The following is a 17,552-nucleotide window of genomic DNA, read 5'->3' as shown; positions in this document are numbered from 1 at the left end:
ATTTATAATATGCAGTCAGATCTAGCCTGAGATGTGCTATTAACTCATTTTAAGCTGCAAAACTCCAGGGACAAGAGCCACATTTTCCATGTTGGAACTTGCAGAGTCAAATTTAAACCCATTAATGGTACTCACCAAGCACCAGCGCTCTGAGGTGGCCTCACTGAGCAAGGCAGAGCAAATTCCATTTATCCAAGGTTCTTCCTCCAGTGAGGAGCAGTTATCAGGCTGCATGAAAGCTGAATTAAAAATCTCAACTTAAAATAGGGTGTGTAAAAAGTAGCAGGGAGTCCTTCCCTCCCTGGAGATCCCTGTTTTCCCAACAAGCAGGCGGATTGTAAGGAGCCATTGTCTATTATTTTCTGCTGGTAAATGACTTAGTTCCCATGTCTGCAACGCTGTCGGGGACTCCAGCTTGGGGACACATCTCCAGCTGGCCCTGTGCAGGCACGGAGCCTCTCCCAGGGAACACAGGGAGCTCAGGGAGTTTCACTCCTTGGCATGGAAAAGAGGGGAAAGAAAGGTGCCTTTCCAGCATCAGCAGCCAGGTGAGTAGGAATGCATTTACAGACATGGATTTGGGGGTGACTTCAATGACTGAAATTTGCTTACTGGGAACTCGTGAAGCTGGGGGTGTCTCTGGGAAGAATGCAGAGGTGGGGAGGCTCTGGCACAGGTTTCCCAGAGAAATTGTGGCTGGCCCATCCCTGGAAGTGTTCAAACCCCATCTGGCTGGGGTTTGGAACAACCTGATCTGGTGAAGGTCCCTGTCCACAGCAGGAGGGTGGGAGTGAGGCGATCTTTGAGGTGCCTTTTAACCCAAAATCTTTTGTGACTCTATGATTTAGATTTTTGACTTGGGACTGATGATGCTGATGTTGAAATGGCTGATAACATCAGGCTTTTTTCCCCAGACCTGTTTGGTTACTAAAAATAGCACAGAATCTTGAAATAAATAGTTTGGGTTGGAGGGCATCTTAAGGATCACCTAATACCAGTATGCAGTGAGAATGTTCACAAAAAGAGCTGAGTTCTGCCCTATTATTATCTTCGTAAAATATTTTTTATTTTCTAGAAATTGCATAAGTTGATCCTTGCAATGCTTTACAAATAATGCATTTATCCATCATTTAAACTGTACATTATAATTTATAGGTTAGTTATTTTATTTTGGTGTCAATCAAAGTGGCAATCTGTATGAAAGAGCTTAGATTAGGAGAGAAATTTTTCATGGTAAGCTTTAATAAACTAACGATGACATTATAAGAGCTATCAAATAAAAACCTGCCATCTAATAATAAGCTTGTTCCTGTTTATTTAAATGTTCCACTTTGTGCTTGTTTGTAAAAAGTTAACCATTACAGCAAAGTTCAACCTGTGGAAATAGGTGAGTCTGTTTTGGCCAAAACCTGCAGCAGTGAGCAGTGTAAAGGGAGTTGAAGATTTCAACCCTTTTTATTGCAGAATAAAATGTCCTTCTGGAGATGAACAAGAGGTTTTGCCCAAATAACTCCTGTATGAGGCAGGGTGAGGGTTATCCCTGTCCTAGCACAGCCCTGTGCAACCTGACCTTGAATATTTCCAGGGATGGGGCATCCACCCCCTCCCCTGGCAGCTTGTGCCAGTGTTTTGTAAAGGAATTTCCTCCTAAATCTGTCTTGCCCTTACTCCACCAGGCTGGAAGCTCCAGTGGCTCCCAGAGATGGCCCTGCTGGGCAGCCACCTGCTCCCTTGCATTCCACAAACTAAAACACATTCAAAATTTATTCATCAAAGTTATCCTTGAGGAACCAGCTCTCCCAGCATCCTGAACCCCAAAACACACCCACATTCTCTGATCCCAGGGGAGCACGTTCATCCTGGCTGCTCCTCTCCCGTGTCTCCCAGCAGGGACAAAGCAGGATGCCCTGACTCCTGGGGGCTGCTCAAACACTCTGTGCCTGTGCCTGTGCCATGGAGGTTAAACCCTGACACTCCTGAGCACATGGCAGAGCTCTGCCAGCTGCTGAGAAATGAGATTGCAGCATGGGCCATGTTCAGTCATGGATTTTGGACTTGTTACACCCTCTCCTGCTGTGACCCAACCAACCACAGCCATACGGAGTGGTGGGAGCACCGCTGGCCACACCTGCTGGTGGCCTCAGGTCAGCTTTGGCAGCAGCCCTGCCCGGAGCCCCTCCATAAATCACACACTAAACCCGTGTCTCTGGCCATCTGGAGGCTCCCAGCTGGACCACGAGCTCGGATCTTACAGCTCTTGGCACTGCAGTGGTGGGCAGTGGCAGCACGGGATGCTGAATGTTCTCCACGGGAATGGGATGTTCTCTGTGGGAATGGGATGTTCCCTGTAGGAATGGGATGTTCTCCATGGGAATGGGATGTTCTCCATGGGAATGGGATTCTCCATGGGAAAGGGATGTTCTCTGTGGGAATAGGATGTTCTCCATGGGAATGGGATGTTCCCTGTGGGAATTAGATGTTCTCCATGGGAATAGGATGTTCTCCATGGGAATGGGTTGTTCTCCATAGGAATGGGATTTTCTCCAAAGGAATGGGATGTTCTCCATGGGAATGGGATGTTCTCCATGGGAATGGGATGTTCTCCATGGGAATGGGATGTTCTCCATGGGAATGGGATGCTCTCTGGAAAAGGGATGCCCCCAGAGCAATGCAGGGCACCAGCCCAAATCACCCCAAGACCTAAACAAACTCTGCTCTTTCCAGCACCCTGCAGAGGAAGGAATCCACCTCACCTGCATTTCAATCCATTTCAGCATACAGGTGCCTGGAAAGCAACATTTCTTCTTTTGAAGGAGAAAATCCCTCTTAGCCCCACCTCTTCCACTTTTTTTCTGGTCCAGAGCAAACTGTTGTTGCTGGTGGTGCTGTTTCCCTGCAGAAAGGAGCAGGTTAACCTGTGTCATTTGGAAATACCATTTGCCTTCTTCTCTCCAGATGGAAACTCTTTGCTTTCTGCTATCATTAAACACACAACTAAATCAAGATATGATCTGCTAACATATTCAAAATAATGTTTGGCCTGAATTTTTTTTTTTCACTTCAAACATCAATTTCATTTCATAATGAATACATGCTTCATCTCATAACATTTCATTTTTCATACATTTAGCAAAATTGCTTAACTGATATTTTTTCCCCCAAACAGCTTTATCCCTTCACTAAAGACATGCAAATCAAAGACTTGCACTCTTATATAATGTGCAGAATTCCCTACTGTTGGTTCAATTGCTAAATTCTAAAATATTCATAATAACTATATTTTTTTTACAACATTAACTCGGTATCGTGATTCTCTTTTCAGTGAAAGCACATTAAGATGCACAAGCAGAATTTTACAGGTATCTCTGTGCAATGTTTTTTTGTTTTTATTCACTCCCCTTTCCAGAGGGGAGCCTCCCCAGCACCCACCACGTGCTCCACATCCCGGGAGCGTTATCAGGAACGCCGGCAAGGCACATCCAGCCTCCCTTGCTAAGCCTAAAGCCCTTTGCAATTCTTGTCTGAGCAGTTGTTAGCTGGAGACAAGACGACTTATTTCCATTCATTCCCCACATAATCCACCTTATGAATTTCCACTTCACCTACCCGCACAGCCAAGGAGCCAGAAATACAAAATATTTCCTACTGTGTTTTAAACCCACATCCTCCTGGATACACGATAAGAGCTTAATAGCTTTGACACTGCACTGTTTTCATATTCATGCCTAAGTTATGGATACAGCAACAGATCAGCACTTCTTTGTGCTTGGCATTGGCTCTGCTTCGCTGCCTTAAACTGTGTGAGTCAAGGCCACGTTTTAATGCCATAGAGCTCTATTCAAATACCAGTATGACCACATTTTAAAAGCCACCCTGTACCACTTCATTGCCGCAGATGTCCTTTACATCTGGCAAGGGCCGTTTCTCTGCGTGTCAACAGTAATTCAGTTTAACAGCTGTCTCTTTTGACAAGCTTAGTGTCAGACTCTAAAATGACAGGGTGACAGTTTTCCTTTTCTTTAACAGAACATAGTGAAAATTAACTGTTTGAATGCAGGAGCACCAAACGCCTCCCAAATACAGTTTGGAGTCAAGGGAATGGGGTTGGGAATTGTTGGTATTAACAACCCGAACTGGAAACCTGCAGGGTCTGACAAATCCTGGCACTGTCCCTGGAACTGAGATTTTTACCTGAAATCAAAGTGATCAGCAGCCAGAAAAACTTAAATTGGGTTGAAGTAGACGTTGGAGAGAAACCCTGGGAATTTGCACGCTGGCATGATGAGAAATTTTCCTGAATTGCATAAAGACACAGGACGATATTTCATTTATTTAGTTAAAGTGCTTCTTAACACAGCAACTAAAGGTACCCCATGTACCTTTACATGTACTCAGTACATGTAAAAGTACTCAGCTTTCCAAAATTACTCCATACACACAAGTTTTCCACAAATTTCAGGTCTCCAAAAACACCTCAGCATAATTTCTGTAGAACTACAACTGTTCCTGGAGTAATACTGTACATCTTCATGATTGAAACCTTTAACAGCAAAACCAGCTTGTGGACAGTCACAAAGTCCCAGCACGATTTATAAGCCACCAATAAATGCTACCAATACACTGCTTTAATCTGGTTTAAGAGTGAGCTTTACGAGGCTGCTTGTATTTGGCTCACATAAAAGCAAATTAAAAATATATAAACCTCACACTATCTGTGTTTAAACCATGCACTGGTGGCAGCTGTACAATGGGTCACCTCCTTGTGTCTCTGTTCTCCAGGACTGAGCATTGAGAATGGAAGATGCCTCCCCAGTTCAGTTCTTGGCCAACCTCAGAGTGGCTGCAATGACACTTGATTCCATCTCACACAATTTGTTTTAAAGAATTACAGAAGATTTTCTGTTGTCTGTTCCTGGGTAAGCAGGTACAGCTAAAGCATAACAGAATAAACAACAAAAGCCAAACAGGTTGAAAGGATGCAAAAACAAGCATAATATTGAAGCTCCTTAAGTAATTGCTTTTGTTGGCTTAATGTTGCCATAAGGAAGAATTTTCTCACCAAAGTGACAGAGCAGTGGCACGGGATGCTCAGAGAGGTGGAAGGTGCTCTGTCCCAGGGAACATTCAAGGTTATCTTGGACAGGGCTCTAAGCAACGTGTGTAGCTGAAGATGTCCCTGCTCATGACAGGGGGTTTGGACTGGATGGCATTGAGGGGTCCCTTCCACCCCAAATCATTCTCTGATTCAATGATAAATATTTATATATAATACCCATGACTACAACATGTGGCCACCTCATGATATTTAGAACAAATCACACACAAATGCCCACAAATACCTCTAAAAGCCATGCTCATTTTTCTGAGCTTGGATGGAGATTTCCCATTTCTCAGTCTCATAACACAGCCCAGCTCTTCCTTTTTTATTCCACCTTTTAAACACAATTGGTCACGACCTGCAGAAGTCACTGATTGTCCACCACTCTGTATCCAGGCCTCTCCTACAGCAAAACCTTGTCCCTGTGCTGCAGGGGTGGGACAGAGATGCTGACAGTGCCACCTCCCTCCCCACTCCTTCCCCACCCACACACCCTGTGCACACATTTCCATATCCCAGAAATTCATACTTTCATAGCCAGAGGTGAATCTCTGCAAAGGGAACACATTGCTGGGGTTTTATTAATATATCATGAAGCTCAGTTAGCTGCAAACACATATTTTTAGCACAACATCAGCCCCATGGGACGTGCAGGTCGCTGCCTTTGGAAGGGTGGGCTGTTCTTAGAATTGCACTCAGAGCTCAGCTACACAAAACATAGAGCATCACTTTAAATACTTCATCTCCCTAAAACCTCTCACATGCCTGGAACACTAATAATTCTATAACTTAAGCTGAACAGAGTACTATTCAGCTGTAAATTTTATGGCTACCCTCTCCACCTCTTATGAAGTGTGAAAAGAGGCTTCATATCTGTCAGTCTTTGCTCAGAAATGACTTTCGCTGATTACTTAAACTTTCGTTAAATAAGCTTTCCACAAGCTGTAAAAACAGAACACAGTAGGGAAAAAATTGGCTCTCCTTTAAAAGTGCTGTAAAGTCTCTTTTTGAATGAGTAATTAGAAATGTGTAAACTCATTTATGGATATGTGAGAAGCACACACAAAAAATTTGACATTCCATGGAAGTATTTCTGTGTGCTATCAAATTTCATTGTATTTCACAGAGACCCAAACTATACAGACCCAAAATACACATACATTAGTGGACATGGGTTATTTGCCAAGGAGGAATTTACATACAGTACAAGTAAAACATCCTCATTTAAATATATGACAATGGATACTCACATTCTTAAAGAGAAATCACAGCTGTTTGTCTTTCCTCTCATATTTATACAGATTGCAAAGCTGTTGACAGAGCATGATTTGAGCTGGGCCTTTCCAACTGCTTACTGTTATTTTTATTGCCATTGTCAGCTATCTTTTCCATATCAAGATTAAGTTTAGATGAAGAGGTTCTGATATCCCAAACCCATACAGGAACACCCAGGTGGTCAGGCAGGGAGTGGCAGTGACAGATCCCAGGTCCCACTGCTGGTCCTCATCCCCCTGAAAACCCCAAACCCTTTTAGTTAAACCAAGTTTCCATCTTCATTTCCCACGCACAGACAAGCTGCCCATCCCCAAACCAGACTCTGCAGATGCTCTGCAGCCCCCCTATACCTTCAGCTTTTGAGGCCCTTTCCCTCTTTTAAAATTTGCATTATTTGTGCTGAAAACTTGCTTTGCCTCCGAGCCTCGCGCTCGTGGCAGGGGGTGAGCATCTCATCTCATCTCATCTCATCTCATCTCATCTCATCTCATCTCATCTCATCTCATCTCATCTCATCTCATCTCAGCAGAAGAGAGAGACAGGCAGAGCTGAGGGTGATGGGTGGTGTCCCTGTGTGATTTCCCACCTCCCTGGGAGAGGGGACAGGCCATCCCGGGGCCAGGGAGATGGAAAGCATCCCACCTCCAGGCTGGTAGGACGTTTGCTGGGGGATGTCCCACTGGGCACACGTACTGTGCACTATAAATAGTAATGTCTTCCATGCTCCTCTCAATGGAGGAATCTGCAGGAGGGGAAATAGTCTCAAATCTGTGTCATTTTCTAGGCAAACAGAGCCAGCCTCATTCCCTCCTCGGCAGGGAGGCTGGGGGTAGGGGGTGCTCACCCCCAGTCCTGTGGAATTAGGAAAAGCAGGGCCCAGCTGATGACTCCGGGGGTGAAGAGCTGCCCCACCACCCACTGCCAACCTTCCCATCCCACTTGGTCCCACAGGTATTTTCCTTCCCCTCCACGGGCAAGCTCAGCCCCTCTCCCAGGAAGGTGCTGGTCACCCTGAAAGGTTTAGGGGGTGACATGAGGAGGTGGCATTAACTGCTTCCCAAAGAACCCCTGCTGGAAGGGACTGCCAGATGCTGCTCCCCCTCTGAATCCCATGGATTTCCAGCATGGAAATGGTGCTGAGGAGAGCAAAGAGCACTGCAGTGCTCTCTGACTAGAATATATTAGCAAAATACCTCTCCCAGTAAAGATATTAGGTTTATTATTATTATTATTTTAATCCCCCAGAGTCCACCTGCAAAGTCCAACAATCCTGTTGGTAGCAGAGCAATGCCCCTGCTCCTGCTTCCCACCACTGCTCTGAGCCAGTTCCCTGGCAAAGCATCCCCAGGCCCAATTTGGTGCCAAGTCTGTTACAAAACCAACCACAGTGCAAATGTTTTCGAGGAGAAGAACAAAAGTGTGAGAAAGGAAAAGGCTTCACACATCTGCACCGTGGAGAATGTATTTAGTGCTCCCAGAACCTATTAGATGGGGTGATCCAGGCAATTTATTGTTTTGTCAATAGCTTTTATTTTGATTTAATAACTTACAAACCCCACGGTCTATCTGTAGCGCAGCCTCAACTTTCTTTATACAGCCCCACTTAACTTCCAAACACTTTAACTTTCAGGTCAAATCTCTGTCATATTGATAAATGGGTCTATTTAAATTTTTATCACCGAAGAATTCTCCCTGGTGTGTTTTTCACTATCAGATTTCACGCCCAAAATAACAGGATACTTATTATTTTTGTTATCCACCACACACACAAGAAGAGTCACTGCAGAAAGCCCAGATGTGGCAGGGAAACAGCTGTAATTTGTCTGCAATAATCTCATTCCTACAGGCATTTCATATGGAGGGTGGTACAATATTTGCAAGAATTTTGTGGAAAAAAAGGGGTGGGGGGGAGTCCAATATGGGGTATATTCACTAAATTCACTGTGCTAACAAATAATATTTTACCCTCCCACAGCATTTCTGTGCACAATGTAAAGGCCCTGGACAAAGTTTAATCTGATTTGGTCATTGCTTCATTAAGCAAACAGAGAAAAACTGCTACAAAAATCAATAAGTTTTTAAATATTATTAGAAATAATCACCTGGTTTTCTTGCCAATAATCAGGACCAAAACTACAATCCTTATAGCCCTAAGTAGGCTACGGATGTGCTTAACCTCTCCTTTAAATGGCATTAAACGCTGAATTCTGTGGCTACTGTAAAGATAATAAAAACAGATACTGCAGGAATAGAGAAGTGTTTAATGACAAGTCACAAAGTTCTACTGAAAGGAAAGCAAGAGCAAGAAAGGTTAAATAAACAGAAACCACAGTGCCTCCCATCTTTCTTACATTACCTTTCAATAACTCTAAGGGAAAATTTCTACTAGCCATGATTTGATTTCCCAGATCTGCGCATTAAATATTTACTTCTAACTATAAACTTATAGGAGATGCAAACAAAAACTAATTTGCATTATTAATGATGCAAGAAATGTGATGCTTAGTCCCTTAAGATTCATAATAAAGCAGGAAATGTTAGAGATTTACTTTCTTTTTCATTTTAAAAGGCAAGTTAAAATGATAAAACTTATTTAATTAACAGAGAGTCTATTTATGAATTAGTTGTTTCTGCCAGCAAGAATGTTTTTAAAAAAAAAACTGTCTGAAATGAGGCTGAGACTACAAAGAGTCCATTTTCAGCTTGGGAGTCTCAAGGGAAAAATCAAAGGGTTTCTTTCTTTCAACAGTTTGGGTGAGATGATATTTTGAGATGTTGACAGCTGCCAAACTGCAGAACCAGTGAAGAACTACCAAATTGAAGTAATTTTTATCTTTTTGAATTTTCCTCAATATTCAGCTTGACTTGCTTTAACAGCTCACAACTGAAATTTCTGCTTGGTTAAAGGGTTTTTTCTCTTCCTTCAGCACTCATGTCGACTGCTCTGGGATAAAAATGAACTCTCTCTCTTCTAAAATCAACCATAAATAATAGAGAATGATTATTATTACTTCTAGTTGTGTTTCTCTTTTAGTAATTCATTAATTGGCATTCTTTTCTCCCTTATATGCCCAGTGTGGAACCAAATTTCAGTGGTTCATCATCTTTATCATCTCTATCCCACTGAATTTCCTCACTCTGTTTACTTACAAGATATTAGTAAAACAGAACTAATGGCCCCTAATAAACAGGGTAAAATTAAAAGTCAACATTTAAAACTTGTTTTCTCCTTTTCAGACAGAAGCTGTTTGTAAGATTCAAGTCAGCCTTTAGTTAATACAATAATAGTAATAATGATACTAACAAAAATTAATAATAACAATAAACAATGCTTTCCATGTGGTTCAGAGTGGTTTTAATTTTCCTTTTTTTTTTTGCTAATTCCTGTTTCTACTGCTGGAGCCACCCCTCCTTTTCTAACCCTTTCATTTGTGCCAGGCCCATGACCAAGCTTCTGGTGGTTTCTCCTCTGCCTCAGACATCTGCCTCGTGTTTCCTCTTCAAACCTCCTCCCCCAGATAATCAATCTGTGCTTCACCAAACATTCATCAACCAAACCAAGGTGGAACAAACCCCTTCCTCTCATTGTTCAAGGTCTCAGCCTCAGCTGCAACCTCTACTTCAGCTTCCTCACCTGCTTCTGCCTTCTTCTCTCTGTCACCTCCGTGTCCTGAAGAAAAGCACTTTCATCTTCCTCCAAGCCACCTTTTCTTTCTAAACTTGTCCTTAAGGTCTGTCCCAGGTGTCCCTCTGTCCCCTGTCACCTTCTGGGCACCTTGCCTTGGCAGGACTGGGGTGGCCTCAGCTCATTTCAGTTTGTTCCCACCAAAACCAGCTGAGGCCACCCCAGCCTGAGCAGGGAGCAAGTCCAGAGCCGTGTCCCAGGAGGGGAAGGGCAGAGCCTCTGGCACTGCTTTAGCACACCCAGTTCCTGATGTATTTTGTCTTTCCTGCACCGAGCATGAATGAGCATCATTTGTGCCTGATCCCCACTCAGGGACAGAGGAATTTCTGGAATTCTGCAGCCAACCAAGCCCTGCTCTGCTTCCTGACATCTGAGGCAAATATTAATTGGAGATATCAAGAGTGACTGCTGCTGGCACTAACACCGCAGAATTTGGATTGACTGAACTTTGGATTAACTTTCTTGTAAGTCATATTTAGTTTCAAAAAGTTTCAAGAATAGAGGTTCAAGTACTGATCACTGCAGGCATCAGCTTTAAAAAAAGGGGTTTTTATGAATTATTATAAAAGCTTAATGTCCAGCAAAGGTAGTGGTGTGAGAGAGAATTACATCCCCAGCTGTACCACAGACCTGTTCCCATCAATGACCTAAGGACTAATTTACAATTATATTAGGAATTAGAATGGATTTCTATAATTTTTTTTCACATTTTTTAGTGCAAAAAGCAGCACATAACTTTTACTGGGAGAGCTCCTGTCAAGACTAAAGAAAAACATTCTCCCCTTTCCAGGAGCCCTTCCCACACCATTCTGCTCCTAAACTGTTGAGACACAATACACAACGTCTTCCTTAACTCATAAAATAAGAAAGGTATAAATACAAAGATTACTAATCCAATCTTTTTAGGGTTAATAAACCACATGAAGACTCTCCAAATGATGGCTCTAACTCAGCCAACACAGATCCAACTGGGCAGCCCACACAAGCCAGGTGGGTGTCCAGGGATGAACCCAGCCTTGCCCTCTGCACTCATTAATTAATTTTGTGAATATCCTCAGAGGATGATCCTTCTTTAGCACAGACTCAAAGCAGAGCAGTGCCTGCATCTCCCCAGGGCCAGGAGAAGCTCCCCATGGCCAGCAGCAGCACAGACCACCACTGGATCCCAATATTTCACATCCACAGGAATCTACTGCCCCTTCATCCCCGCCCTGCTCTGAACATTTCCATTTGAAATCAGGATCTGTCACTCCTCCAAACCTGGTATTTTTCTTTTCTGTCTGAACCTGAATAAAAAATCCTGAATCCCTGGGTGCCTGACATCAAAGTGGCATAGAAGGGAGCTACTGGGATGGTGTTGTGGCATTAATGCTGCACTAGAAAGGAAGAGCAAATGGGCAGCAAGGAAGCAAATCCTGTTGAAATATGATTAAGTGACACTGAAGATAAGGAAAACCATGAAAACTAAAGGGCAGGTAAGGAGATTTTAAGTGCAATATAAAAGGGGATTTGTGGCACGTGTAATTCTTCCTTTAAATGTTTATTAAACACAGATTTTTTTCTGTCTCTCAGTTATAGCTACAGAACATTTTGTTTCTCTCTGTGCTGTCTACAGGGATTAGCCAAAGCTGAAGGTTCTTGGTGCTTTTGTATCTACTGGATGTTTGTTTTATTTTCTCTCACAAAATACATTTCCAATTGCAGATGAAAACGGGATGCAGAAAGGGAAGAATGTGCCACAAAGTATCTCTCAGATTCCCAGAAAAAAAGCCGATGATTTCTTGAAAGATGATGGCTTCACTTTAATCATGCTCCAAATCAAGATTTATCCATCTCCATCTTTGACCAGACAAATCTAGTTGCTGATCATCCTGTTTCTTACCTGTTGTTTGCCAAATTAGAAAGTCTCTTGTAAGTATTATGGGATGGAGAACACAGATTTTTTCTTTTTCTATTTTTTAATTACTTGTGATGATGCAATCAGTCACACCTTTCAATAAATTACTAATTGTGGGCGAATCCTTGTTCTCAGCACCAACAGGAATAGGTTTTGTTCTCACACCCCTGTACATGCCCATGGCCACCAACCCCAGCCCTCGCTGTGCCAGTTTTCCTGGGAGCTCATTTTTAGCCCTAAGTGACCCAGAGCCTCCAGCCCTCCTGCTTCCCAGTGGGACAGCCTGCTCCAGAGGTGGCCTTTCATCACGTGGAGCTGCTTCATCTCAGCATCTCTAAGTTTTCTTCTGCCTCCCAGAGAAGATTTAATTGAGCTTTTAATTCAACTGGATCCTTGGTGGAAGGGGAAGACAGGAAGGGAGCAAGCACAAGATGGAAGGATGGATGGAAGGAGGGATGGAAGGAGGGATGGATGGATGGATGGATGGATGGATGGATGGATGGATGGATGGATGGATGGATGGGAAAAAACCACATGCCTTTTTTTGGCCAATCCTATGTATTCTCCTGTACTTTTCCACAACCATAAATCCAATGGGCTCTTTCAATCCCCTCTCTAAGCTGTGCTCTAGCACAAACTTGGGATGAAGAGGAACAGGGAAAGGCAGGTGAGTGCAGATCCAGCACTTGGGAAGAGGAGACCTCCCCACCAACCCTCCCAAACCAACACTGAACTGAGATAAATATGCACCATTCCCTGCATATAAAATCTGCATTTCTTTTTTATTTGCATTGGAAATCCTGGCTCAGGCATGTGGCTGGGATTGGGGTGGTGTGTGTTCCTCTCGTATTGCTTGTGGCCAGTTAAAAAAAATCACATAATCTACAGCAGGTTTAAAACATAATTTAAACCTGCCAAGTCTCATAACTTCCAAGAAGGCAAATTTACCATAAAAAAAAATGGTTTCCACTTACTTGATTTTATATTCAGATCTCTGGCACATGGGCCTGCCACCAAAGAAGCCTTTTATGCAAGCACATAATCAACGGAAGCCTTCATTTTCACTGTGGTTGCATTTAATGTGATAATGAATATTCCAGTGTCAGCTCTGGGTAAATGGATGGGGTTTCACCTCAGATTCCCTCCTTTCAATATCTCACGCAGGCACACACTTGCTGAGTGGTAAATAATTCAGCAGCACCAGCAGAAGGACACCTGAGATGCGTTCCTGAGGCGGGCGGATCCGCCGCGCTCGTGTCCTGCCCCGTGTTCCTGCTCTTGTAAACAGCAGCCGTGGAAAAGCTTTATTACCTATTTATAGCTGACCCTTGCAAAGGAGAACTCCTGGAAAAATGCATGGCTTCAGCCAGCTGCCTGGGGAAGGATCTCCCTTGGGTGGCCCATGGGCACTGGGAAGGTCCGTGGGGCAGCACACAGCTCTGGGCAGGGAAGTTTGGTGGTGCATCCCAGACCAGTGCCACAGCCATGAAGAGTGCATGAAACATTTATTTTATTGTCATTTGCAGAGCTACAGCTGATATTTCACATTCATTTGAGAGTGTCTCTGCAGTTTGCAAACATTTACCCACCCCATATGAGGCAAATCCTTTCATGCTCATTTTCCAGACATGGAATGTGATGAAATTAATGTTGCTATAAAACGCTTCCATTCCAGATTCCCCAGGTTGTCCCCAGATCTAACCCTTATTACTCAGCCAGGCATGCCTGGGGGAGCAGCTTTCCAACAAAATTTTTAGGGATCTGCTCTTTCTTTTGGCTCCTCACCTCTTTCCCAGTCATTGGCTGATGTTTTTCCTCTCCCTTTTGCCAGTTTCAAGTTTCCACTCCGACACCAAATGCTTCCCTCCTTTCCTACTGCTGTTAACACGAGGCAGATCAAACAAACACAAAAGTGTTTTCTCAAAAAATAATCATTAAGCTTATCGTGGAGTTTGGTTCCAGTGACAGCTGAATATTCGTTTCATTAATAAGTCATTTGCAATTAATTCCCAGAGTCATTTCTAAAAGAACATTGTCACGTTTCCATGGTTTTAAAGTGGCAAAACACCAGTCATTCTTTGACAAAATTTCAGTGCAATGTGCTTAAAGGCATCCACTGGAAAAACCCAGCCTCTGGTGAGGAGTGCCCTGTGATATGGGAATGTGGCTGCCAGTAGTGGTGAGGCACCTCTCACAACATGCAAATACCTGCAGAATTCAAGGCTTGAATTTCAGGTGCATGGGTGCTCCTGCTGCTCCATTCACATAATTAGTAATGAAATGACTATTAATTTCTGTTATATAGTAACTATATAGCTATTACATAGTTATAACTATTATAATTATAACTATTATCATAGTTAAGGGCTTTTCTTCCATTTAAGGCTCATAAACAATTTCCCTATGCTGGAAACATAAAATCTCCAATACAAATGGTTCGATGTCTCTCTTTTCAATCAAAAGGATGGATGAAGAAATAATTTTTATCCTGCCTTCTGAAGCTGAAGATGCTGCAGCTCACAAAGGTTCCTGAGGTTCTAAAATCAAACCAGGATGAGCATCTCTCCTTGGAGATCCAAGGGGCTCCATCCTCAACCTACCAAAGTCACCTTCTGCTGGGGATGGGATAGGCACCATTTGCATTGATGTTTCATTAAGAATTAAACAACAATTTATCCTCCTTCACAGTGCTCTTTCTAACCTCGTGAACTGGCATGATTTGGGAATAAATAGCACAAGAAAGTGTCTCTAATCCTGGGCATCAGCTCCACTTTCACTCTAAATCCCGAGCCCTGACACGTGGCCAGCAAAGATGAAGGACAAATCTAAGCCATAGAAACAATTACAATTGTTGTCATCTCACCTTGTCAATAACCTTCCCCCAAAATTACAGGTTAAAGAGGTGTCTGTAATCATTAACAGCCTGGAGGAGAAGCACATTACCAAAGCAACAAACCTCTAATCAACAGAGTGGGAGCAGTGCAGAAGAGAAAAATAACTCCTTAACGAGCCAGTTGCAATAATTGTTTTTTTTTAAAAAAATAAAGATCTTGCTTGGTACATATAGTTACCACCCCACACTGGCAAAATTGACATGTTGGAAAAAGTGAACATCATAAATTTCTGCCTACTTGGGAATGTAATTTGCTGGAATTACAGTTTTAGAGGGAAGTGCTTGCAGGTTTTCATATTCAGCAGCAAGAGGACTAAATCTGTCCATAAACTGACACAGCTCTGAAGTGACATAGAGAGCTGGCAAAAAAAAATCGTCAAATATTTGGTTTGCAATCAAAAATTAAGAAAAAATATTTTTAAAATTTAAAAATGCCCATTCTCAACATCTTAATGGAGATGAATAGATAAATTCGGGGTCTGGAAAGCAAAGTTCTAGAACCACCCACAAAAATCCTGAAATGGAAAAGTTTTTAATTTGTCATGAAAAACAGGTTAAAATTAATCTTTTAAATTTTATTGCAATGCTATAAGTTACGAGCTAAAAAATTAATAAAGTTGGATAAGAGAATCTATAAAAACCCCCATAAGAAAAAATGGAAACAATCAATTTTGCACCTTTCATCAATACCCCAGGAGTTGCTACACAACTATTTCTATATTTATAAGATGTGACTTTGCCCTGAATGCAATTTGCAATCTATTAACTTGATCCAGTTTTCACTGAAGGAAATGAAAAGCTTACCATTGACTCCAGTGAAAGCTGGATTAGACTCTGTTCACATTCACAGTGGGGAGGAAAAAAAAAAAACCTTAATGATTATTTATGCCAGAAATTCCAGTGTAAAAAGCAAAACTGGTGCAAAAGCGTTGAAGAACTTGAAGAGAAAAATGAGCACAGTTGATATAAAATATAATTCCACTAAAAAGTAGAAGATTACTAATTGCTCTGAATGCACTTACAGAGACGCTATAGATGTAATTAAATAGCACAAATATACTTTGAAATCCAATTATAGCAATGGAGCAATGATTGCACAGTTGCATGAAGAGTTAAAATAAAATATGATAGCAGATAAATGGGTATATTAGAAAGGCATTATTAGATTTCCTTGCATTTATCCACCACTGAGTGCCACCAACCCTTCAAGCCAGGGACAAATAGGAGAAAACAGATAGAGGAGAGAGATTGAGTTCTCCTGCTAAATATAGATGGCAACAACTGAGATATTTCTACTAAAAAAGATAAAAGGAGAGATACCAGCTACCAACACATGACATACAACAAATCAAAATCCTGAGTCTTATTCACAGTCCTGCTGTGCCATCAGAATTGTCAACTTTTGTAAACACCAAACCATAAAAGGAGTAAAATTCGAAAAGGATTTACTGCAGGAAGTTGAAAAATCTCCAAGAAAACACAATATACCAATAAAGAGCCAATTATTGCACCATCAATATTCAGCAGTGGACTATCAGGGCAAAGCTATGCAGATTCCATTAGGAAAAAATACAGCCATGCCTATCCTTTGGCAGGAGAACATTACTTAGAGATGGGAAAAGGGACCTGCACTATATTTGTGGGTTTAAATAATAATTTGATACTTTACCCATTATGTTGAGGAATTAACATTAAGAGGAAACAAATGCATGTCCCTTTCTGATTTAAAACTAAGTCAGTTCTTGCTCTGCTTTCTCTTGTCCTTGGAATTCACACTGCCTTAAAATATACGGATATTTATGGTTTGTAAAAGGTATTTATAGAATATTCAAGGTTTTCCAGCTTTTAAATTCCAAGGGAAGTATTCACCAATTGCCAGTAACTTGCTCATCCCTCTTACAACCTTACCTAGTTTTAAAATTGAAACATAAACCAGGCACAACTTGCAAGAGGTTTTTGTGAGAATTCCTCTCTGGTGTGTTGGTAAATGCTTCTTTGGAAGTTTCCCCATGAATAAACACCTGCAATCAGCCCTATTTCCTAGTTTACCCCCATTTTGCAGTCACAGGGCTCATAAGGGGTTTTATTTTGTGAGGTCACACAGACTGTGTCTGCCCCTTCCCTGGTACAAGTTGGGTTATTAGCTTAATCAAAGAGAGGGGAAAAAAGAATGAAAATAACCCCTAAAAATAGTCTCTTATTCTGCTTTTGCTGCAACACTACAAACAGAAACATCCACATGCTCAGCTCTGCCTTGGCTAAGCAAATCTCATAAATGTCTGAATTTCCCATTATGGCCATGATTTCTAGAGGGAGATGAAATCTTTACCTCTCTCTAAATTGATGGGAGTCTCCCTCCTCCCTTCAGATGCCAGAATATGGAAGTAGAAAACTCTCCCTCTGAAGGCTGTATTTTATAATACTCTGATGAGATGCCTTTTGATTTAGGGTTGGCATGAAGGAAGAAAAAAACCCCGTGTAGTCTGCCAGCTCATCTAACCCAACTTTAATCACTTACTGTGTAGACAGCTATATCTGAGCCACTCATCTAAAATCCCTTTAAAGTCAATGGTGAGAAATAGATGTTTTTAGGATGCAATTAATTGATTGGAAGGAAGAGGGATCTATCACATATGGAAAAGAATTATGGCCCAAAGGGTTCTGCTTTTCCTCATTTGCTTTAGAGAAGTTCACACGTCTGCAT

General features: G+C 42.1%; 1 protein-coding gene and 1 long non-coding RNA gene across 32 annotated transcripts in view; one reads left to right on the top strand and one right to left on the bottom strand.

Moving 5' to 3' along the window:
- Nucleotides 1–17,552, bottom strand: part of LOC110477800 (uncharacterized) — an 85,388-nt gene that overhangs the window by 15,095 nt on the left and 52,741 nt on the right. For 26 of the 29 annotated variants that reach the window (XR_014952490.1, XR_014952495.1, XR_014952510.1 and 23 more), the window contains 2 exons: nt 2,754–2,893; nt 136–239 (listed from right to left, as the gene is read on the bottom strand). Coding sequence is in view for 6 of the 29 variants with exons in the window: in XM_085570958.1 (XP_085427084.1) it covers nt 2,827–2,893 (67 nt within the window). In the remaining 23 variants the exon portion in view is untranslated. The remainder of the gene's footprint in view (nt 1–135; nt 240–2,753; nt 2,894–17,552) is intronic. The other 3 variants (XR_014952507.1, XM_085570962.1, XM_085570961.1) reach the window with 2 other exon arrangements.
- Nucleotides 239–14,635, top strand: LOC146763262 (uncharacterized). Of its 3 annotated transcripts, none has more exons than XR_014952514.1 (2): nt 239–548; nt 11,763–14,635. It is a non-coding gene; the product is annotated as an uncharacterized LOC146763262 (long non-coding RNA). The 3 variants fall into 3 exon arrangements; XR_014952512.1 differs by lacking the exon at nt 239–548 and adding an exon at nt 6,863–10,522; XR_014952513.1 differs by lacking the exon at nt 239–548 and adding an exon at nt 6,863–10,522 and having other exon boundaries at nt 11,387–14,635.

The sequence above is a fragment of the Lonchura striata genome, chromosome 4A (genome assembly GCF_050655825.1).
Source record: "Lonchura striata isolate lonStrDom1 chromosome 4A, ASM5065582v1, whole genome shotgun sequence".
NCBI lineage: Eukaryota > Metazoa > Chordata > Aves > Passeriformes > Estrildidae > Lonchura > Lonchura striata.
The sequence above is the reverse complement of the archived record's forward strand: the minus strand, read 5'-3'. Positions and strand labels throughout refer to the sequence as shown.